The 24194-nt window shown below is 46.1% G+C and overlaps 1 protein-coding gene across 3 annotated transcripts in view; it reads left to right on the top strand.

The window, feature by feature from the left end:
* Positions 1 to 24194, top strand: part of PDE6D (phosphodiesterase 6D) — a 125706-nt gene that overhangs the window by 12909 nt on the left and 88603 nt on the right. Inside the window, exons 1-2 of one of the 3 annotated variants that reach the window (XM_077290194.1) lie at positions 11437 to 11941; positions 12104 to 12359. The exons of 1 other annotated variant lie outside the window; for it this stretch is intronic. In XM_077290194.1, coding sequence (XP_077146309.1) covers positions 12313 to 12359 — 47 coding nt within the window. In that variant the 5' untranslated portion in view covers positions 11437 to 11941; positions 12104 to 12312. Of the gene's footprint in view, positions 1 to 11436; positions 12360 to 24194 lie in introns of those variants that run through there. One more of the 3 variants, XM_077290193.1, reaches the window with a different exon arrangement.

The raw sequence follows: 24194 nt of genomic DNA, 5'->3' as shown, positions 1-24194 counted from the left end.
GTATCAGGGGCAGTAATAGGGACACATATGGCAGCAGCGGCTCAGTATTGGGGTATCAGGGGCAGTAATAGGGACACATATGGCAGCAGCGGCTCAGTATTGGGGTATCAGGTGCAGTAATAGGGACACATACGGCAGCAGCGGCTCAGTATTGGGGTATCAGGTAAAGTAATAGGGACACATGGCAGCAGCGGCTCAGTATTGGGGTATCAGGGGCAGTAATAGGGACACATACGGCAGTAGCAGCTCAGTATTGGGGTATCAGGTGCAGTAATAGGGACACATACGGCAGCAGCGGCTCAGTATTGGGGTATCAGGGGCAGTAATAGGGACACATACGGCAGTAGCAGCTCAGTATTGGGGTATCAGGTGCAGTAATAGGGACACATACGGCAGCAGCGGCTCAGTATTGGGGTATCAGGGGCAGTAATAGGGACACATACGGCAGCAGAGGCTCAGTATTGGGGTATCAGGTGCAGTAATAGGGACACATACGGCAGCAGCGGCTCAGTATTGGGGTATCAGCAGGATGAGGGGTTTGTGCAGGTTGGGAATAGATGGTGATGGCTGGAATGTGAGAAGTGAAATGTGTCTTTGTTGTATTCTCTGCAGACGAGTCCTGGCTGGAAGAAGTTGTCATGTCGGTCTGGGACAGATGGAAAAGACGGGAAAAGTGACGACTCCATCATAAAGAACGTCAACGGTAAGTCATTATAACTGTGCTGTGATCTCTTATATGTTCTGCAGGGCTGGTATCTATCACTGACCATATGGTGGTAATATCCATGTTGGTCGTTATATAAAGATTATCTTCAGTAACAGCGCTGTCATCTGCTGAGGTTCTCCTCCACTATTAGGGGGCGTCATCGAGTTGTAATCAAGGTTACCTGGTTAGGGGCCCACTCAGAAGTTTCGCCCCCCTGGACCAAAACCCTAGCTACGCCTCTGCATCATACTGTAGGGGACATCATACTGTGTGAGGGGAACTGTAGTGACATCAAACTGTGTGGGGCATTAAGCGATGAGTTATGGGGACATCATACTGTGTATGGGCTGTGGGGGACATCATACTGTGTGTGTGTGCTGTGGGGGGACATCATACTGTGTGTGTGTGCTGTGGGGGGACATCATACTGTGTGTGTGTGCTGTGGGGGGACATCATACTGTGTGTGTGTGCTGTGGGGGGACATCATACTGTGTGTGTGTGCTGTGGGGGACATCATACTGTGTGTGTGTGCTGTGTTTGACAGCATTCTGTGTGAGGGATCATTTTGCTTGGTGTAAAATTAGCATCAAATAGAAATTTGGGGGCAATGTTGTGAGGTTTGCACTACATTCACGTAGTCTGCCGTGTAATTTCTACAGGAAAGCTATATATAGCTTGGTACCGTTTTAAAAAGTATCACCCACTGAGGACTCTCAGGTCTAAATGTAATTTCTAACAACTAATTTTATAAGGCCACGTTCACACGCTGCGGGTTCCTCTGCGGGTTAATCCCGCAGCGGAATTGAAAATCTGCAGGGCGGGGGCGTGTCCTGGCCATGAGGAAGGAAGACTGCTAATTCCCTGAGCTCCTGCTTCCCCGGCCGAATAAAGCCCTGCAACAGCCCAGAAACTGACTTTACCGGAGCCTATGCCTGCTAAACGGAAGCCTGCATGCCCCACCATCCCTTCTGGACCCCCTGTGGAGTTCTCTGCAAGTATATCTCGCTTTTTAAGAAGCTCTGGGAAGGGGCCTTGGAGCTGCACTGTTCCTAAGATGGCTGATCCCTCCCCCAAGCCCTGCAGCACTACACATGAGGCAAAAAACAAACAGAGAGAGAAGGAGACACCTCAGGCCTGCACGGAGGTTTCCAGAGCATCTGTCACCAGACTGTTTACTCAGGAGAGGCCCCTGGAGGCCCCCCTGCAGGGGGTCTCAGATGAAGGTACCGCAGGGGAGAGGGAGGATGGTGGGGGCTCGGATCATGAGACTGTACAAACAGAGGGAGAAGTGGTGAGGTCCTGGACACAGAGAGCAGAGCTCTACCCCTCCCAAACTGAGTGGCCTCTGCTGCAGGAGACTCAGCTGCCTCCTAGCCTGTCTCCTCAGCCACTTACACCTGCAGAGGGGGTGCTTCAACAACTCTCTATTCAGAAACCGGGCTGTGGAGCAGGTTATCTCCCCCCTTTACTAAATCACCCCACAGAAGCCACAGGGGGTGAGAGACGAGTGGAGCCGACCATCACTGGAGGCCCCAGTGGTTCCCCTATTTTACAAAATATGCGGCCACAAGATAGCCCTGACCCAGACATGTGGGAAGCTTTTAAGGCCCGTATTAGCAACGTCCCAACTAAAGAGGAACTTGAGGGCTTTATCTCCAGGGTGGAGAACTCCTTTAAAGCTGAAACAATGGCCCTGAGAGGGGACGTCTCAGCTCTAGCGGGCAGAGTCACACTTACTGACACTACTGTGGAAAATCTCTCCAGCAAGATTCTAGCCCTTGAGGATAAACTGTCAGCCCAGACGTCCACCTTTGAGAGCTTTCTAGACCATATGGAGGACTTGGAGAATCGGGAGAGAAGGCAAAATCTAAGAGTGAGGGGTCTACCGGAATCAGTCCAAGCCAGTGACCTAACTGCGACTCTTCAAGCTTTGTTCAATTCCGTTAGGAACACTGCCCCGGAGGTGGGTATTGAATTTGACAGAGCTCATAGGTCGCTGGGCCCTCTCCCCGAGGATGGAGGTCTGCCTAGAGACGTGATTTGTCGTTTTCATAGGTACCAAGTGAAGGAAGAAATCCTCAACTGTTCCAGAAAGACCCAGGAGATCCGATTCCAAGATTACCAATTACAGTTCCTCTCGGATCTGTCACGGAGAACCCTCCAAAAGAGGAGAGCTCTGCGACCTCTACTTAACCTCCTTCGCCAGAGCCAGATCCCCTATTCTTGGGGATATCCGTTCCGCCTTCAGGTTCGGCGGGGAACCTAGATGGTGTCCTTATCTCACCCCAGGGAGCATCGTTCATTTCTCTCCCTTCTGAACCTCGAGGATCTGGGCTTACAATTCCCTGACTGGCCTTATCCCGTTGGTCAGGATATGGGCCCTATGCCACAGCGCCGAAAGAGGGCGCGTCGCAACCGTGGAAGAGGCCGCACTAGATCTCGTGGTAGAGGACAGAACTGTAATGATGTATCTGAAGACGGCTGATATGCAAGCGTCCAGTATTTTTGGTTCAGTCGGTTGTAGACCTTTAGGTCTTTGGTCTAGCTTCAGGCAGTAATGGCCGTGTTGATGATATATGCTTTGCTCTTTTCCCTTGGTCATTTTCCCTTCCCTCTCCACTATTCCATTCTCTTCCTTTCCCCTTCTATTCTTCCCCCTCCCTCTCCTCTCCTTTGATTACCCCTCCCCCCCCCTTTTTTTCTTCTCCCTTTCCCTCCCCCTCTGGTGGTTCGGTTGGTTGTACTGGGTAATTTTGTGTATTTTCTTTGTCTCAGGGTAGTTCGCCGGGGAACATAGTGTGTTATACAGATATATTGTTTATCGAATCCGTCGGTATACGACTTATTTTGTTATATATTGTTTTGACTTTCTTCCTTTCTTCAGTGGAAAGGACACGACTCGTTACGGGGTTATACGGTTGGTCCAAACCGTGATATTCGTAAAACGACTATACCCCATATCTTCAGTAAGAGTTTTCAATTTTCAGCTCCCCCAGGGGTACAATTTACTGCTACATTCCTTTTTTCTTCTATATTTGCCTACTCTTTTTCTCTTCTTTTTTTTTCAAATTTGCTGCGTCTTGTTTTCTGCTCTATTCTCTCAGGTGTCAGGATAACCCCTTTTTGGGGCCTAACGGTTGGGTACTCGACGTTCTATTGAAAAATGGGTTCCTTAAAATTTGGGTCCCTAAATGTACGGGGTTTCAATACTCCCCAAAAACGAAGCCACATACTTTCAGATATGCACAAGCTAGGGGTTCAGATACTCTTTCTTCAAGAAACTCATTTTAGAACTGACCGGATACCAGTTATCGGGGGTAGACTTTATGATAGATGGTCCCATAGTTCCAACCCCGAATCGAGGACAAAAGGTGTCTCAATAGCCTTTTGTAAGAACTTAAATATCATATTGATAGACACGGTCATAGATGAAGGGGGACGCTATATTTTTATGAAAGTTAAAGTTGCTGAACGGATCCTGACCCTTGTTAACTGGTATCTCCCGAACCGGGAACAGCCTAAGGTCTGCAGGTCTCTATTGTTGAAACTGTCTTCATTTGCGGAGGGCCAGGTTGTGATAGGTGGAGATTTTAACTTTGTCTTTGATCCCAAACTAGATACCTCCTCTGGTCGGGGGGCGGTCCCATCGAAAAAGGTGAGAGCCCTACAAAAATTCTTACTTAAAGGGAACCTATCACCCCGTTTTTTTCGGTATGAGATAAAAATACTGTTAAATATGGCCTGAGCTGTGCATTACAATAGTGTAGTTTGTGGACCCCGATTCCCCACCTATGCTGCCGAAATACGTTACCAAAGTAGTCATTTTCGCCTGTCAATCAGGCTGGTCAGGTCGGATGGGCGTGGCTTCTTCCCCCAGATATTGCGTAGTTTTCCGTTGGTGGCGTAGTGGTGTGCGCATGTCCAACGTCCCCAATCCTGCACGGGGGGGTGAAAATAGCAGCGATGTCCGTTATTCCATTGGTGGTCGGTGGGCGCGGCCATCTTCCTTTGGCCGCGCGTGCGCAGAAGCGGCGCTCTGCTGGCCGCGGCTTCAGGAAAATGGCCGCCGCGATCTCCATCTGCGCACGCGCGGCATCCCGCGGCCATTTTCCTGAAGCCGCGGCCAGCAGAGCGCCGCTTCTGCGCACGCGCGGCCAAAGGAAGATGGCCGCGCCCACCGACCACCAATGGAATAACGGACATCGCTGCTATTTTCACCCCCCCGTGCAGGATTGGGGACGTTGGACATGCGCACACCACTACGCCACCAACGGAAAACTACGCAATATCTGGGGGAAGAAGCCACGCCCATCCGACCTGACCAGCCTGATTGACAGGCGAAAATGACTACTTTGGTAACGTATTTCGGCAGCATAGGTGGGGAATCGGGGTCCACAAACTACACTATTGTAATGCACAGCTCAGGCCATATTTAACAGTATTTTTATCTCATACCGAAAAAAACGGGGTGATAGGTTCCCTTTAAACTACATCTGATAGATGTCTGGAGAATCCTCAATCCTAGAGGTAAGGATTATACTTTCTATTCTACTCCACATAACTCCTACAGCAGAATTGACCTTTTTCTGGTCAGCAGGGGGGTCTTATCTTGGAGGCCTGATGCCAGGATTGGTAATATGGTTCAGTCGGATCATTGCCCTATTTTTTTATCCTTGGAGATACCTGGGCTGGCTATGAAAAAATTCTCATGGAAATTGAATGGCAACCTTTTACGAGACGCAACCTGTTTGAGTGATTTGAAATCTGACATTGCAGCGTTTGCCCATACTCATGCGACAGATCCCACACCTCAGGCAATTAAATGGGAAGCACTGAAGTGCGTCATGAGAGGCACCCTAATCAAACATGGGGCTAGAATCAAAAAACTTCAGACTGAGGAAATAGACGCTTTGTTGTCACAAATTCAGACCCTGGAAAGCAGGCATAAGAATTCGAGGTCCTCTGAGACTATGGTCGAGCTCACTAAAAAAAGGCTTGAACTTAAAGGCCTGCTGGATAGACGGTTTATGGGTGACAAGGAAAGAACTAAAGGGTTTTTCTACAAAAGAGCTAATGTTTGCGGGCGCCCTCTAGCACGACTGCTTCATCCCAGATCGGGTCCCACCCTTATCTCATCACTAGTGTTGAGCGATACCGTCCGATACTTGAAAGTATCGGTATCGGAAAGTATCGGCCGATACCGGCAAAGTATCGGATCCAATCCGATACCGATACCCGATACCAATACAAGTCAATGGGACTCAAGTATCGGACGGTATCCCTGATGGTTCCCAGGGTCTGAAGGAGAGGAAACTCTCCTTCAGGCCCTGGGAACCATATTAATGTGTTAAAGAAAGAATTAAAATAAAAAATATTGCTATACTCACCTCTCCGAGGGAACCGGCAGCGTTGTTTGCTTAAAATTTGCGCTTTTCTTTCCTTACGTGAAGTCCCGGCTTTGTGATTGGTTGCGTCGCAGTCACATGGGCGACGCAACCAATCACAGCAAGCCGTGACGTAATTTCAGGTCCTTAAGGATTTTAAAATTACGTCCCGGCTTTGTGATTGGTTGCGTCGCAGTCACATGGGCGACGCAACCAATCACAGCAAGCCGTGACGTAATTTCAGGCCCTTAAGGATTTTAAAATTACGTCCCGGCTTTGTGATTGGTTGCGTCGCAGTCACATGGGCGACGCAACCAATCACAAGCCGTGACGTCACGGGAGGCTGGACACGCGCACATTTTAAAATGCGCGCTTGTCCAGCCTCCCGTGACGTCCCGGCTTGTGATTGGTTGCATCGCGGTCAACCAATCACAAGCCGGGAGGCTGGACACGCGCGCATTTTAAAATTTTTAAAATGCGCGCATGTCCAGCCTCCCGGCTTGTGATTGGTTGACCGCGACGCAACCAATCACAAGCCGGGACGTCACGGGAGGCTGGACAAGCGCGCATTTTAAAATGCGCGCGTGTCCAGCCTCCCGTGACGTCACGGCTTGTGATTGGTTGCGTCGCCCATGTGACTGCGACGCAACCAATCACAAAGCCGGGACGTAATTTTAAAATCCTTAAGGGCCTGAAATTACGTCACGGCTTGCTGTGATTGGTTGCGTCGCCCATGTGACTGCGACGCAACCAATCACAAAGCCGGGACGTAATTTTAAAATCCTTAAGGACCTGAAATTACGTCACGGCTTGCTGTGATTGGTTGCATCGCCCATGTGACTGCGACGCAACCAATCACAAGCCGGGACTTCACGTAAAGGAAAGAAAAGCGCGAATTTTAAACAAAGAACGCTGCCGCTTCCCTCGGTAAGGTGCAGGCTGCGTCGGAGAGGTGAGTATAGCAATATTTTTTATTTTAATTCTCTCTTTTACACATTTTTACATTAATGTTGTTTCGATACCGATACCCGATACCACAAAAGTATCGGATCTCGGTATCGGAATTCCGATACCCGCAAGTATCGGCCGATACCCGATACTTGCGGTATCGGAATGCTCAACACTACTCATCACTCAAAAATGATAAGGGCCAACTGGTCCATAGTAATGAAGAGATCCTAGAGGTCTTTCAAAAGTTCTATAAATCTCTATACAACATTAGGGGCAGGTTCGCTGATTTGGATCCCACCACGTTGAAAAATAAAATTAAATCTTATATGAATAGGATCAAGGTCCCGTCCCTCCTTGAGGCGGATTTGGCTGTCCTGGAAAAGGACGTAACCCCTGAGGAGCTGTCAGAAGCTGTTAAATCCACGTCCACCTCTAAATGTCCTGGGCCGGATGGGTTCACTCCCTTATTCTATAAATCCCTTCTATCTGACTTGCTTCCCCAAATGGTCCTCACCTTTAATGCGATTTCTGAGGAGAATAGTTTTACCCCCCAGTCTCTAGAGGCTCATATTTCTGTTTTGCTAAAGCCTAATAAAGATCCCCTACTGGCCGGGAGTTATAGGCCAATCTCCCTGATCAACGTCGATGTAAAATTATTTGCTAAGATATTGGCTGACAGATTGTCGGGACTTCTCCCATCTATTATCGACATTGATCAGGTGGGCTTTGTCAAGGGCCGGGAGGCGCGGGACAGCATTATCAGGTCTCTTCTCCTTATTGAGAGGACCAAGATGCAAAAGTCCCCTCTTTGTCTTCTGTCAATTGACGCGGAAAAGGCCTTTGATAGAGTCCATTGGGATTTTCTACGGGAGACCCTGACCCATATTGGCTTACAATCCAATTTCCTGGGGAAAATTATGTCATTATATTCAAAACCCTCAGCTCGTGTTAGAGTCAATGGATCTTTGTCCGATCGTTTTTATATCCAGAACGGTACTAGACAAGGCTGCCCGTTGTCGCCCCTATTATATGTTTTAGTTATTGAGCATTTGGCTAAGGCTATCCGAGTTAATGACAGTATCTCAGGGATTCAGGTTGGAAACTCTAACCATAAAACGGCCCTATTTGCCGACGACATCCTCCTCTTTGTCTCTAACCCAGTCGTCTCTTTTCCAGTGCTTATGAAGGAGTTCGAATCCTTCGGGGATTTAAGTAACTTCAAGATTAATTACTCCAAAACTGAGGTCCTAAACATTTCTCTATCTTCTTCCGTGGTGGCTTCCTTGAAGCAGGCCTTCCCCTTCAGATGGCAACGGGATCAGATTTCATATCTCGGGGTGAACCTCACCTCGGATCCTCTTCAATTATTTTCTTTGAACCATCAGGTCATTTTGAACAAGGTGGGATCCCTTCTGGAGTCTTACGGCCCATTGAGGCTGTCGTGGCTCGGTAGGATTCAGGTGGTAAAGATGGATATCCTGCCGAGATTTCTTTATATCTTTCAGGCAATTCCCATTTGGCCACATAAATCGTTTTTTATTAAAATACAGTCCTTGATTTCCCGTTTTATCTGGAAGGGGAAAACACCGAGGGTGAGTTACAAGGTTTTATCTAGGCCACGCCAGTTTGGTGGGGTTGGTCTACCCAACCTCCGAAACTATTGCAGGGCGGCCATATTAGTTCGCCTCTTGGACTGGAAATATAAAATTAAATTTAAAAAATGGGTAGAGTTGGAACAAGAATGGTCCAATTTGCCTCTTCGGTATCTTCAGTGGATCCCCAAGCAATATGCTCTTCAACGGGGGAGATTTTCCTTCTTAACCTCAGAGGCTATGAGGGCATGGCACTGCAGTGGGGTGAAGGGGTCCGCTCCTTCTGGGGCCAGCCTTCTTACACCTATTTTTTGCAACCCGGCATTTCCTCCGGGCATTCACAGGAAAGCCTTCATGGGATGGAAATACGAGGATGACATACGGGTTGGTGATATCTTACAGCGTGGCGAGATTCCCACCCTCTGTTCCCTCCAAACCCAATCTCTCTCCACTAAACTTCTATGGTGGGAGTACTTGCAGGTCCGGTCTTTCCTGGCCTCTTTGAATTTGCCTAGGGGTTCGAACTGTAGACTCTCTCCCTTGGAACTGTTGTTTGCTGGTGGTGACGCCCCGAGCAGGGGAATCTCTTCCCTCTACTCAATTTTTTCAACACCTGACTCTGACGCAAGGCTCTATTTCCAGTCTGCTTGGGAGAAGGATTTAGGGCGGACTCTGTCGGATGAGGATTGGGAGCGTTGCTTCCTGATGAACCATAAACTCCCGAGTTCCAGTGAGGCCTCGGAGAAGGGGTATAAACTGCAATATAGGTGGTACCTCACACCTGACAGGTTACACAAATTTTCTCCCTCAATTTCAAACTGCTGCTGGAGGTGTGGAAATGGCATTGGCTCCCTTTTGCATATCTGGTGGGACTGCCCCTTGATTAGAACATTCTGGGACCAAGTGTTCCGAAATTATGGTTTGATCACAGGCAAGCACATCACCGGTACTCCGGAGATGGCATTGCTCTCCATGATTCCCGGTTCGGTGAGATCCCAAAAAAAGGACATCCTTAAATTTTGCCTAGCAGCTGCTAGAACGGTCATCCCCCGCCGATGGCGAGACCCGGTTCCCCCCGATGTTGTGGAGTGGTTTTCAGAATTTGAAACCATCTTTAGGATGGAGGAAATTGAAGCAGACCTTTCACAGACAAGGGTCTCCTTCTTAGGTACCTGGACTGAATGGATTCTGTTTAAAGATTCTGCTCGTTTCCCTGACCTGTTTACCTGAATACACCTGTCTATTCTACAGTCGATTACTAAGCTACTCTTCCTTTCTTTTCATGTTCTCATTTTAAATATCTTTTCTTGAGCCCCACCTAATTGGGCTCCCCCCTCTATTTTTTCTTTTTTCTATCTCCCCCCTGGGTGAGCTGTTCACCTTCCACCAGCTCGGTGTGATAGGTCTGTACCATGATTTACCAGTTACTTTTATAATGATACCATCTGCGTGCATGTCTCGCTTTAGGGGACATGGGCGAACTGATTTTAGGTATGCTTTACTTTATTTACGGTAATGAAAGTCCTCGCCTGTTGCGGGGGCAAGGAGTCATTGCTTATATGTTAAAGATACCGTAGTCATTCTTGAGGGTTTACTCCCTCTAATTTATTTTTTTTTTTCTCTCTTTTTTGTAAGATTTATGCAAGGTTTGTGAATGAGTGTTTTTTTGTGTTACTCTTCTCGAATTGTATATTATAAGAAAAAGTACTTTGATCATTGACGTAGTTTTCAACTACTGTTTTTCTTGTAAAATTCTCTTCTCTTTAATAAAAATATATTTAATCAGAAAATCTGCAGGGCAAAACCGCTGCGGTTATCCCTGCAGATTTATCGCGGTTTGTTCCGCGGTTTCCGCTGCGGGATCACTGCTGTACTATTGATGCTGCATATGCAGCAATATGCAGCATCAATAGTAATGTAAAAAATAATAAAAATTGGCTATACTCACCCTCTGACGTCGCGATCTCTCCGGCGCTGCAAGCAGCTGTGCCGACAAGGACCTTCGTGACGTCACGGTCATGTGACCGCGGCGTCATCACGGTCATGTGACCGCGACGTCACCACAGGTCCTGTTCGGCACAGCAACTGAGACCGGACGGCCGCGGGCAGCGCTGAGAGGTGAGCATAACATGATTTTTTATTTTAATTCTTTTTTTTTACACCCAAATATGGTTCCCAGGGCCTGGAGGAGAGTCTCCTCTCCTCCACCCCGGGTACCACCCGCACATTAGCCGCTTAACTTCCCGCAACGTGGGCACAGCCCCATGCGGGAAGTTAGCGGTTCAATGCATTTCTATGGGTGCAGAATCGCTGCGATTCTGCACCAAGAAGTGACATGGTCCTTCTTTTTTTCTGCAGAAAATCCGCGCGGATTTTCCACAGAAAAAAAGGATCGTCGGCACAGCGGGTTTTGTTTTCCATTAGGTTACATTGTACTGTAACCTACATGGAAAAAGGATGCGGACCCGCAGCTGCAAAACAGCTGCGGGTCCGCAGCAAAACCCGCAGCGTGTGAACATAGCCTAAGACATTATGGTTATTTATACGTTATATGATCAGACATTATGTTGCCATGGCATAATGTGCTTTTTTATCTCATAGTGTCAGTTTCAAGCAGGCGAACACTAGCAGTATCTGTTTTACTGATAGAAGCGCTAATTCTTTTGTCCTCCCTCTCTTCCCGTACACAGCTAGCCGTTTCTATGGAACGTCACGTTGCTGGGCAGAGTGACGCGCATATGGCCGCTCTAGAACGTTATCAGCACAACCTAACCCTGTGGATTATACCACGCCCATTGAGGGCGGCCTTAAATGTTACCTGGCTCCTGATTGGTGTAACGTGCTTTTCGTTAGGCAGTATCCTGACAGGTACAGGACAGTTACGGGGTTTGGTTACACACACAAGGCGTTACAGAGAGCCGAGGGAGGAGCTGCAGTCTGTACCATAAATCCGCTTAGCTGGAGCCGGAGACTACCTGATAATGAATAGCGGCCTCCGCACCGGGGTTGTAGCATGCAAAAGGCCGGTTCTGCCCACGGCAATGTAGAGTCGCCACTGTCCGTAGTAATAATAGCACAGACTTGCGGAGCCCGACGCTTCCTTCAAGAATCTGCCACTGCGAAACTTTGATACAAGAGACAAGTCCCATCCGTTACCGGAATGCGGCACTTGTCACCGGTGCACAGCCCTCCGGCTTAGGTTTGCCCTTCAGCTGTAACCGGTGCCACTGTGTGATCCACTCTGCTGCAGGTCTGTGATCCACTCTGCTGCAGGTATGTGATCCGGTCTGTGATCCACTCTGCTGCAGGTCTGTGATCCAGTCTGTGATCTACTCTGCTGCAGGTCTGTGATCCAGTCTGCTGCAGGTCTGTGATCCACTCTGCTGCAGGTCTGTGATCCAGTCTGTGATCCACTCTGCTGCCCGTCTGTGATCCACTCTGCTGCCAGTCTGTGATCCACTCTGCTGCAGGTCTGTGATCCACTCTGCTGCCAGTATATGATCCAGTCTGCCGCCGGGCTGTGATCCACTCTGCCACCGGTCTGTGGCATTTCCTATGTGCCCAGCCTAGGTGACAGGTACCACGGGACAGGTGACATCTGGACGTGTTGCTACCGGTTTCATCATTGTAGAGTCTTCATCAATCCTGATACGGAATAGACTCCAGGAAGACACTCAGCATGTCCAACAACGAGCGAGCGAAGAAGATCATGGAGGGATTCAAGCTGTATCCTAATGTGTGAAAGGTGGTGTCAGTCGGGGCTACTGTGGGTTTTGGCTATATGCATCATTCCATAATTATCACATTATGTATTAATCTGTCGCTGTAAAAATAACCGGTCAGTTGTTTTTTTTTTGTCCCAAACCAACATAAGTCCGTGATGGTTCTCTTCCTACTGTCCCCAAAAGTGTCCTTAGTCAATGAAATCTGAAGGGCATTTGTGACCTTGTCATTTAGGTTCAGATTGTGGAGTCATGTGGTCCATACCTTATATACAGTGGGGAAAATTAGTATTTGATACACTTCTGATTTTCCAAGTTTTCCCACCTACAAAGAATGGAGAGGTCTTCATTTTTTTTAATCTGTGAGAGACAGAATCTTAAAAAAAAAATCAAGAAAATCACATATGATTTTTCAGAAATTATTAGCATTTTATTGCATGAAATAAGTATTTGATACAATAGGAAAACAGAACTTAATATTTGGTACAGAAGCCTTTGTTTGCAATTACAGAGGTCAGACGTTTCCTGTACTGCAGCAGGGATTTTGGCCCCTCATCCATTCAGATCTTCTCCAGATCTTTCAGGTTTCGGGGCTGTCACTGGACAACAATGAGTTTCTACTCCATCCAAAGATTTTCTATTGGGTTAAGGTCTGGAGACTGACTAGGCCACAACAGGACCTTGAAATGCTTCTTACTGAGCCACTCCTTAGTTGCCCTGACTGTGTGTTTTGGTTCATTGTCATGCTGGAAGACCTAGCCATGACCCATCTTCACTACTCTTACTGATGGAAGGAGGTTTTGTTGGCCAAAATCTCACAATACATAACCCCATCCATGCTCCCTTCAATATGATGCAGTCACCCTGTCCCCTTTGCAGAAAAGCACCCTCAAAGTATGATGTTTCCCCCACCATGCTTCACAGTTGGGACAGTGTTCTTGGGGTTGTACTCATCCTTCGTCTTACTCCAAACTCTGGGAGAGGAGTTGATACCAAAAAGTTTTATTTTGGTCTCCTTTGACCACATGACCTTCTCCCATGTCTCCTCTGGATCATCCAGATGGTCATTGGAGAACTTCAAACGGGCCTGGACATGTGCTAATGTGAGAAGATGGACCTTGCGTGCCTTGCAGATTTTAATTCATGGCGGAGTAGTCTGTTACTAATGGTAATGTTTGTGACTGTGGTACCAGCTCTCTTTAGGTCATTGACCAGGTCCTCCCGAATATTTCTGGGCTGATTTCTGACCTTTCTCAAAATCATCCTTACCCCAAGAGGCAAAATCTTGCATTGAGCCCAAGACCGAGGAAGATTGACAGTCATCTTGTGTGTTTTCTAGTTTCCAATAATTGTGTCAACAGTTGTTGCCTTCTCACCAAGCTACTTGTCTATTGTCCTGTAGCTCATCTCAGCCTTGTGCAGGTCTACAATTTTGTCCCTGTTGTCCTTAGACAGCTCTTTGGTATTGGCCATAGTGGAGAGGTTGGAGTGTGCTTGAGTGTGTGGACTGGTGTCTTTTATACAGGTAACAAGTTACAACAGGTGCAATTAATACAGACAATGAGTGCAAAGTAGGAGGGCTTCTAAAAAAACAAAAAAAAAACTGAGGGCCAGACATCTTGCTCGTTGGCAAGTGATCAAATACTTATTTCATGCAAGAAATTTCAATTTAATTATTTAAAAATCATACAATGTTATTTTTCTGTTTTTGTTTTTTTTAACTATTTAGATTCTGTCTCTCACAGTTGAAATTTACCTACGATAAAAATGACAGACCTCTCTATTCTTTGTAGGTGGGAAACCGTGCAAAATTGTCAGTGTATCAAATACGGTACTTATTTTCTGTAGCTTGATTCGCCTCTCCTTGGACAGGGATTATCATCACCAGCTGTGCTCTCTGGGACATAAGTCGTGCCTGTCATGGGTTTACTGTGACAGAGAGGAGCCAGAAGTCCGCAGTGTCTGATTTCTCCTACTCCTGCACTGATTAGAAACACTGCACCTTCATATTAAACGGTGTAAGTTTTCTTTAGCTGTGCAGTGGTTAATCTGCTCAGTTTAAAGCTCCTGGAAGATTTCTTGTGTTTAGGCTCAGCTGTGGACGGTTAGCCAGTCCAATTTCCTATATAAACCTTGGTCCTGGCTAGCACTCATTGTCAGGTTATGCTGCATGGCTGGAGGTTGTTGGTGGTTATTATTGGAGAAGGCATTTGGTGGATTTATCTGTGACTGTTGCTAGGTTTTGAGTGTGATAATTTCCTTTCTTCTCCTGCTTTAGTTTATCCCCATTATTATTATTTATTATTATTTCCTCCACTCCCCATGTTTACCTCTGTTGTTTATGTGTGTATTTGTATGATTGGTATTTTCCTTTATCCCTATTAGTATTACCTTCTTAATCTGGTGTATTATGGTACACTACTACTCCAGTCTTCCCTGGGTGGGGGATGGGTGCAGACTGAGGGCGGATTCAGGAGCTAAGGCGAAGTATTTTGACCCCGTCTTCACGATCAGAAGTCATCCGGGGAACAGGGCGAGCTAGGGCGCACTTGGCATTCAGGACAAGGAAGAAGCCCATGGGATACCTGACAATAGAGTCGTGACATAAACTCTGACTGAAACCATTATGGTATTACTGCTCTGAAAGGGCAACTGCAGAATCTCAACTGCCCAACTGCGGGCAAAGCCGAAAAGCATTACTGCATGCATGCGCCCGGAAGTATTTTGCTGTGCTGCGGGACATAGTGCACGGGCGCACGAGCAGCATGTCCCGCAGCACAGCGAAATACTTCCGGGCGCATGCATGCAGTAATGCTTTTCGTCTTTGCCCGCAGTTGGGCAAAGCATACTGTGCGTGCGTGACCGAAGATTGCAGTGCGCACGCGCCAACTATGGAGCACAAGTACTCTAATTCACTAACATATTGCGGACAACAGGGACGGACGGGGTGGAGAAATGAAGATGAAACGCCGCCCATCGGACAGGTAAAAAGTAATTTAAATATCCCACCAATTTGAGGTGACAGAGTCCCTTTAAGGCATCCGCCTAAATCTTGTTTTCCTGGGTGTGAAGATAATTGTGAACCAGTTCCTATACAACAAAAAGGGGTGATTATTGCATCAATATCCTCTGATCTTGAGAAGGAGGTTGTTGAGGCTCAGGGGGACGCCCCTGCTGCCTTTCCATCAGGGAAGCTGTTTGTACCTGTCAATCTCCATCTGAGAGTTCTTAGCGAACATCATGAGTCGGTCTTAGCTGGATATATCTGTAATAAAGCCACCGCAGATCTTACTCAGCATTTTTGGTGGTCAGAGGTATATCCGGATGTCCGGGAATATGTAGCTGCCTGAAGTGTCTGTGCGCATTCTAAAACCTCTCATACTTGTCTGTCTGGGTCTCTCCAACCATTGTCAATTCCCAGTGGACCATAAACTCATTTGTTGGTCGAATTTATCATTGATCTACTTGTGCTGGCAGGTAATACTGTCATTTTGGTGGTGGTGGACAGATTCAGTAAAATGTCACACTTTATTGCGCTACATCCTTTACCTAACACAAAGACCTTGGTGCAAATTTTCATCAGTGAGATTGTAAAATTTCATGGGATCCTTAGCAATGTTTTCTGAACAGGGGGTGCAGTTTATTTCCAAATTTTGTAGGGCGTTTTGCACTCGTTTGGGGATCCATCTGTCATTCTCTTCAGCATTTCACCCACATTCTAATGGGCAAACTGAACGGGTTAACCAGAATCTTGAGACTTATCTTAGGTGTTTTGTTTCTGAGAATCAGGAGGATTGGGTTACTTACCGCCAGTTGAATTTGCGGGAAATAATCGTCATGAGTCTACTGTTCCTAAGTCCCCTGTTTTAGGGCATGCGGGTTTCATTCTTAGTTCAGCTCATTTTAATAGGGATCGTTCTACTGGAATACCTGAAGAACGGTTTACATCTATTACGTCCGTGTGGCAGGGGGTTCGGACCTGTGCGTTGGTGACTTGGTGTGATTGTCCTCAAGGAACATTAATCACTTCACGACATGTGCCGTACATGTACTGCACATGTCATGTCTCTTCTTTTGATGTGGGCTCCGGCACTGAGCTTGCATGTTTTTCGGCACATGTCAGCTGATTTAATCAATTGATATGTGCCCCTAACAGCCATGGGTGGAGTCGTGATCCACCCAGAGCTGTTAACATGTCAAATGCCACTGTCAATCTCCCACAGCGGCATTTAACCCCTTAATCCCATTTGACCTACTATCCCGTCAAGGTGACCTGGGACTTAATTCCCAGGGACGGGATAGTACGTCATAGCGATCGGCCGCGCTCACGGGGGGAGCGTGGCCGGGTGTCAGCTATGTGCCAGGAGCGGTCACGGACCGCCGCCGGCACATTAACCCCGGCACACTGCAATCAAACTTGGTCGCAGTGTTCAGGCGGCATAGGGAAGCATCGCGCAGGGAGGGGGGCTCTTTGCGTGCTTCCCGGAGACCCTTGGAGCAACGCGATGTGATCGCGTTGCTCCGAGGGTCTCCTACCTTCTTCTCCCTGCAGGCCCTGGATCCAAACTGGGCGCAGGGCTGCATCCGGGTCCTGCAGGGAGGTGGCTTCCAAGCGCCTGCTCAGAGCAAGCGCCGGGAAGCCCCCCTGCTGTGCACGTCAGATCGCTGATCCGACACAGTGCACAGCAAAGTGTCAGATCAGCGATCTGTCACTTTACTGTGATGTCACCCCCCGGGGCACAGTAAAAAAAAAAAAAAAAACTCAGATGTGTAAAATATATATATATCTCTCCAATAAATGCATTCCTTTATCTAAATAAAAACGTCATCTTGTCCCGCAAAAAACGAGCCGCCATACAGCGTCATCAGTGAAAAAATAAAAAAGTTATAGTCCTCAGAATAGAGCGATGCAAAAATAATCATTTTTTCTATAAAATAGTTTTTATCATATAAAAGCGCCAAAACCTAAAAATATAATCTAAATGAGGTATCGCTGTAATCGTACTGACCCGAAGAATAAAACTGCTTTATCCATTTTACCAAACATGGAACGGTATAAACGCCCCCCCCCCCCCCCAAAAAAAAAAAAAAAAAGACATGAATAGCCGGTTTTTGGTCATACTGCCTCACAAAAATCGGAATTAAAAGGGATCAAAAAATGTCACGTGCCCGAAAATGTTACCAATAAAAACGTCAACTCGTCCCGCAAAAAAACAGACCTCACATGACTCTGTGGACCAAAATATGGAAAAATTATAGCTCTCAAAATATGCTAACGCAAAAAATATTTTTTGCAATAAAAAGCGTATTTTAGTGTGTGGCAGCTGCCAATCATATAAATCCGCTAAAAAACCCGCTATAAAAGTAAATCAAACCCCCCTTCACCACCCCTTTAGTTAGGGAAAAATAAAAAAAACTTAAAAAATGTATTTATTTCCATTTTCCCATTAGGGTTGGAGCTAGGGTTTGGATTACATTTATGGTTGGGATTAGGGTTAGGGGTGTGTTTGGGTAAGGGTTTCAGTTAGAATTGGGGCTTTCCACTGTTTAGGCACATCAGGGGCTCTCCAAACGCGACATGGCGTCCGATCTCAATTATAGCCAATTTTGCGTTGACAAAGTAAAACAGTGCTTCCCTTCCGAGCTCTCCCGTGCGCACAAACAGGGGTTTACCTCAACATATGGGGTATCAGCGTACTCAGGACAAATTGGACAACAACTTCTGGGGTCCAAATTCTCTTGTTACTCTTGAGAAAATAAAAATTTAGGGGGCTAAAAACATTTTTGTGGGACAAAAATGATTTTTTATTTTTACGGCTCTGCGTTATAAACTGTAGTGAAGTACTTGGGGGTTCAAAGCTCTCACAACACATCTAGATAAGATCCTTGGGGGGTGTAGTTTCCAATATGGGGTCACTTGTGGGGGGTTTCTACTGTTTAGGTACATTAGGGGCTCTGCAAACACAATGTGACGCCTGCAGACCAATCCATCTAAGTCTGCATTCCAAATGGCGCTCCTTCCCTTCCGAGCTCTGCCATGCGCCCTAACGGTGGTTAACCCCCTACATATGGGGTATCAACGTACTCAGGACAAATTGCACAAGAACTTTTGGGGTCCAATTTCTCCTGTTACCCTTGGGAAAATACAAAACTGGGGGCTAAAAAATAATTTTTGTGGGAAAAAAAAGAATATTTTCACGGCTCTGCGTTATAAACTGTAGTGAAACACTTGGGGGTTCAAAGCTCTCACAACACATCTAGATAAGATCCTTAGGGGGTCTACTTTCCAAAATGGTGTCACTTGTGGGGGGTTTCAATGTTTAGGCACATTAGTGGCTCTCTAAACGCAACATGGCGTCTAATCTCAATTCTAGCCAATTTTGCATTGAAAAGTCAAATGGCGCTCCTTCCCTTCCGAGCTCTGCCATGCGCCCAAACAGTGGTTTACCCCCACATATGGGGTATCCGGGTACTCAGGACAAATTGTAGAACAACTTTTCGGGTCCATTTTCTCCTGTTACCCTTGGTAACATAAAACAAATTGGAACTGAAGTAAATTTTTTGTGAAAAAAAATAATTAAATGTTCATATATATCTTTTTTTTAAACATTCCAAAAATTCCTGTGAAGCACATGAAGGGTTAATAAACTTCTTGAATGTGGTTTTGAGCACCTTGACGGGTGCAGTTTTTATAATGGTGTCACACTTGGTTATTTTCTATCATATAGACCCCTCAAAATGACTTCAAATGTGACGTGGTCCCTAAATAAAAATGGAGTTGTAAAAATGAGAAATTGCTGGTAACCCTTATAACTCCCTAACAAAAAAAAATTTTGTTTCCAAAATTGTGCTGATGTAAAGTAGACATGTGGGAAATGTTACTTATTAAGTATTTTGTGTGACATACCTCTGTGATTTAAGGGCATAAAAATTCAAAGTTAGAAAATTGCGAAATTTTCTAAATTTTCGCAAAATTTCCGTTGGTTTTTTTTTTTTTCACAAATTAACGCAGGTAATATCAAAGAAATGTTACCACTAACATGAAGTACAATATGTCACGAGAAAAAGATGTCAGAATCACCGGGATCCGTTGAAGCGTTCCAGAGTTATAACCTCACTAGATGGTGGCCCGATTCTAACGCATCGGGTATTCTAGAATATGCATGTCCACGTAGTATATTGTACAGTCCACGTAGTATATTGCACAGCCCACGTAGTATATTTCCCAGCCACGTAGTATATTGCCCAGTTATGTAGTATATTGCCCAGTGACGTAGTATACAGCTCAGAGCCATGTAGTATATTGCACAGCAATGTAGTATACAGCACAGAGCCACGTAGTATATTTCCCAGCCACGTAGTATATTGCCCAGTTACGTAGTATATTGCCCAGTGACGTAGTATACAGCTCAGAGCCATGTAGTATATTGCACAGCAATGTAGTATACAGCACAGAGCCACGTAGTATATTGCCCAGCTACGTAGTTTATTGCCCAGCCACGTATGTCACAGGTTAAAAAATAAACATATACTCACCTTCCGAGGGCCCCATGTAGTAGTTCTGTCGCCTGTGTGCGGTGCAGGCGGCAGCTTCCGGTCCCAGGGTGTGATGACGTCGCGGTCACATGGCAGGTCCTCGCATACCATCCTTGCCACCGGAACCTGCCGCTTGCATGGAGCGGTCACCGGAGAGTCGCGAGGAGCGGGAAAGGCGGCGGAAGGTGAGTATATAATGATTTTTTATTTTTAAATTTATTTTTAACATTACATGTTTTTACTATTGACGCTTCATAGGCAGCATCAATCGTAAAAACTTGGTCACACAGGGTTAATAGCGGCAGTAACGGAGTGAGTTACCCGCGGCATAACACGGTCCGTTACCGCTGGCATTAACCCTGTGTGAGCGGTGACTGCGGGGAGTATGGAGCGGGCACTGACAGCAGGGGAGTAGGGAGGGACTAATCGGACTGTGGCCGTCGCTGATTGGTCGCGGCAGCCATGACAGGCAGCTGGCGAGACCAATCAGCGACTTGGATTCCATGACAGACAGAGGCCGCGACCAATGAATATCCGTGAAAGACAGACAGAAAGATGGAAGTACCCCTTAGACAATTATATAGTAGATAAAGGGTCAGTGGTCAGAATTGTAAAAATTGGCCCAGTCATCAATGTGCAAACCACCCTCGGGGCTTAAGGGGTTAACATACTTGCGCTGAAAGCGCATCACATGACCACAGGTTGCCGATGGTTTGGCATGACAACCCGGGGTGGTTGTCATTGCCAGATCACTATGAGCGCCCCCCTGTGGCGTGAACTCACACGATGGAGAAATCTTGTTCTCCATCTTCTCCTCACCTGTGTTCTGATTCCACCCATCAGAGAGAATCAGCTCACACTATGCTGACAGGAGGTTACGTTTGTGTTAGCGAGCCCTTAAATGTATGAACATTGAGGCTATGTGCACACGTCAGGATTTTCTGCAGAATTTTCCTGAACAAAACCGGACTTTTTCTGCAGGAAATCCGCATGTCTTTTTTTTTACGTTTTTTTTGCCCGTTTTTTTCCGGAGCTTCCCAATGCATTAAATGGCGGGAAAAACACGAAAAATCCGCAAAATTAATGAACATGCTGCTTTTTACCGCGATGCGTTTTTTTTGTGGAAAAAAAACAAACACATGATGTGCACAAAAATAGCAGAATGCAGTAAAAATGATGGGATGCTTATGTATGCGTTTTTTAAGCGTTTTTCCAGCGGAAAACGGCCAAAAAAAAACGCGAAAAATCCTGAACGTGTGTACATAGCCTCGAAGTTTGAAAATTGCAAATTTTTTTTAAAAATGTCAAATTTCTGATATTTTTATAAATACAAAATATACTGACCTAAATTTACGATTAATATAAGTAAGTAAAAGAAAACAGTTTCAAAATAACTGGTATATGATGGAACATTCTAGAGTTACTGCCACATAAAGTGACGCATGATTTTAAAAATGTGGCCTGATCACTAGGGGGTTAAAAACGAATCCATGTGACTGGTCTGAGACTGGAGCAGTTTCTATTATTTCCAATTATTTCCTGTTTTGTGTATCAGACTCGGCCTTTCGCGACATGCGCCGTACATGTACTGCGCATGTCGGGTCCCCTGCTTTGAGGTGGGCTCCGGCGGTGAGCGCACATCAAAGTCGCAACATGTCAGCTGTTTTGTACAGCTGACATGTGCGCGCAATAGCGCTATTCACCCGCCGCTATTAACCTGTTAAATGCCGCTGTCAAATGCAGACAGCGGCATTTAACTACCGCATCCGGCCGGGCGGCCGGAAATGACGTCATCGCCGACCCCCGTCACATGATCGGGGGTCGGCGATGCATCAGGATGGTAACCATAGAGGTCCTTGAGACCTCTATGGTTACTGATGCCGGCCTGCTGTGAGCGCCCCCCTGTGGTCGGCGCTCACAGCACACCTGCATTTCAGCTACATAACAGCGATCTGATGATCGCTGTTATGTAGCAGAGCCGATCGGGCTGTGCCTGCTTCTAGCCTCCCTTGGAGGCTATTGAAGCATGGCAAAAGTGAAAAAAAAACTTTTTAAAAATGTGAAAAAAATATTAAAAATATAAAAGTTTAAATCACCCCCCTTTCGCCCCATCCTAAATAAAACAATTAAAAAAAAAAAAAAACCTACACATTTGGTATCGCCGCGTTCAGAATCGCCCGATCTATCAATTAAAAAAAAACATTAACCTGATCGCTAAACGGCGTAGCAAGAAAAAAATCCGAAACGCCAGAATTACGTTTTTTGGTTGCCGCGACATTGCGTTAAAATGCAATAACGGGCGATCAAAAGAACGCATCTGCGCCGAAATCATTAAAAACATCAGCTCGGCACGCAAAAAATAAGCCCTCACCCGACCCCCAGATCATGAAAAATGGAGACGCTACGGGTATCGGAAAATGGCACTTTTTTTTATTATTTTTTTTAAGCAAAGTTTGGAATTTTTTTTCACCACTTGGATAAAAAATAACCTAGACATGTTAGGTGTCTATGAACTCGTAATGAGCTAGAGAATCATAATGGCAGGTCAGTTTTAGCATTTAGTGAACCTAGCAAAAAAGCCAAACAAAAAACAAGTGTGGGATTGCACTTTTTTTGCAATTTCACCGCACTTGGAATTGTTTTCCCATTTTCTAGTACACGACATGGTAAAACCAATGATGTCGTTCAAAAGTACAACTCGTCCCGCAAAAAATAAGCCCTCACATGGCCATATTGACGGAAAAATAAAAAAGTTATGGCTCTGGGAAGGAGGGGAGCGAAAAACGAAAACACAAAAACGAAAAAGGGCTGCGGCATGAAGGGGTTAAAATCCAGACCTCTTTCCCCTCCTACTGAAATGTTCTCACAAAATGTAGACTTGCCCAATATTGATCCTAGTCTCGGATCAAACCCGTCAGCGCAAGTCTATAGGTTAGTGTAAAAATTGGACAATAATTGGATCCATAAACTGTACGTTTTTCAGACTTGTCAATGAAAAAAGCTTGTGAAACCTCCATGAGGTTTTTTTTTTTTCTTTAATCTAAGAAAAACTGCTGAAACTCTGATGGTAAAAACTGAAACTGATCAAACTCTGATGAGTCTGATCTAAGACGGTGATGTAAATTTGGACCGTTTTTGTGTATTAGGAAAATCACTGATATGTGAATGAGCTCTAAGGCCGAGGTCACACTTGCGAGTGTGATGCGAGAAACTCGCACATCAATATCCGGCACAGCCGCCGGTAATCGGGATCGGAGCGTGTGGCTACATGTATTTCTATGCAGCTTAAAGCTCCAGTCCCGAGTGCCGGCGACAGTGCTGGGTATTGATGCACGAGTTTCTCGCATCACACTCGCAAGTGTGACCTCGGCCTAATACTGAGATGTGTGATTTCAGCTTCACTTGCATTCAATTTATTGAAATTTCTGCTCATTCTGGTCTTCGGAGTCATTGGGGTGGTCCTAATTAGTGATTGACAGCTGTCTGTGTGTATAATTTACGTGGGAGATACACCTTCTACCACACAAGAATGAGAAGTGATCATCACCCATGGCATCATACACCGTATATTAAACTGTTCAGATCATCCAGTTATATAATAAGCTGTCCATAGATGGCATACGGTTTCCAAGCTGAAATGTTCACTTTAAAGGGAACCTGTCATGTTGAAAATTGTATCTGACCCGCAGGCCGGAGGCTATAGAGCAGGGGAGCTGATCAGATTGATAGACACTTTTTTTATACAATTTAGTAAACCTTACATTTTATTGTTACCTGGTATTTTGTATCTATAAGTTAAGTGGGCGGCCTATTCAGTGATTGACAGTCTTCCCTGTGTGACTGTGCATTCAGAGATGGCTGTGAACCCCTTAGGCCGGTTTCACACGTCAGTGATTCCGGTACGTGAGGTGACAGTTTCCTCACGTACCGGAGACACTGACACACGTAGACCCATAAAAATCAATGCATCTGTGCAGATGTCATTGATTTTTTGCGGACCGTGTCTCCGTGTGCCAAACACGGAGACATGTCAGTGTTCGTGGGAGCGCACGTTTTACACGGACCCAATAGAGTCAATGGGTCCGCGTAAAACACGGACCTCACACGGACATTCTCCGTCTGGGGTCCGTGTGCGTGCAGGAGACAGCGCTACAGTAAGCACTGTCCCCCCCACATGGTGCTGAAGCCGGTATTCATATCTTCCCTGTAGCAGCGTTTGCTATAGAGAAAATATGAAGAATAGTGTTAAAAATAAAGATCCATGTGTCCGCCGCCCCCCCACCCCCCTGTGCGCCCCCCCGCT

This window comes from Ranitomeya variabilis, chromosome 2 (assembly GCF_051348905.1).
Source record: "Ranitomeya variabilis isolate aRanVar5 chromosome 2, aRanVar5.hap1, whole genome shotgun sequence".
In the NCBI taxonomy this organism is placed as follows: domain Eukaryota; kingdom Metazoa; phylum Chordata; class Amphibia; order Anura; family Dendrobatidae; genus Ranitomeya; species Ranitomeya variabilis.
The sequence above is the reverse complement of the archived record's forward strand: the minus strand, read 5'-3'. Positions and strand labels throughout refer to the sequence as shown.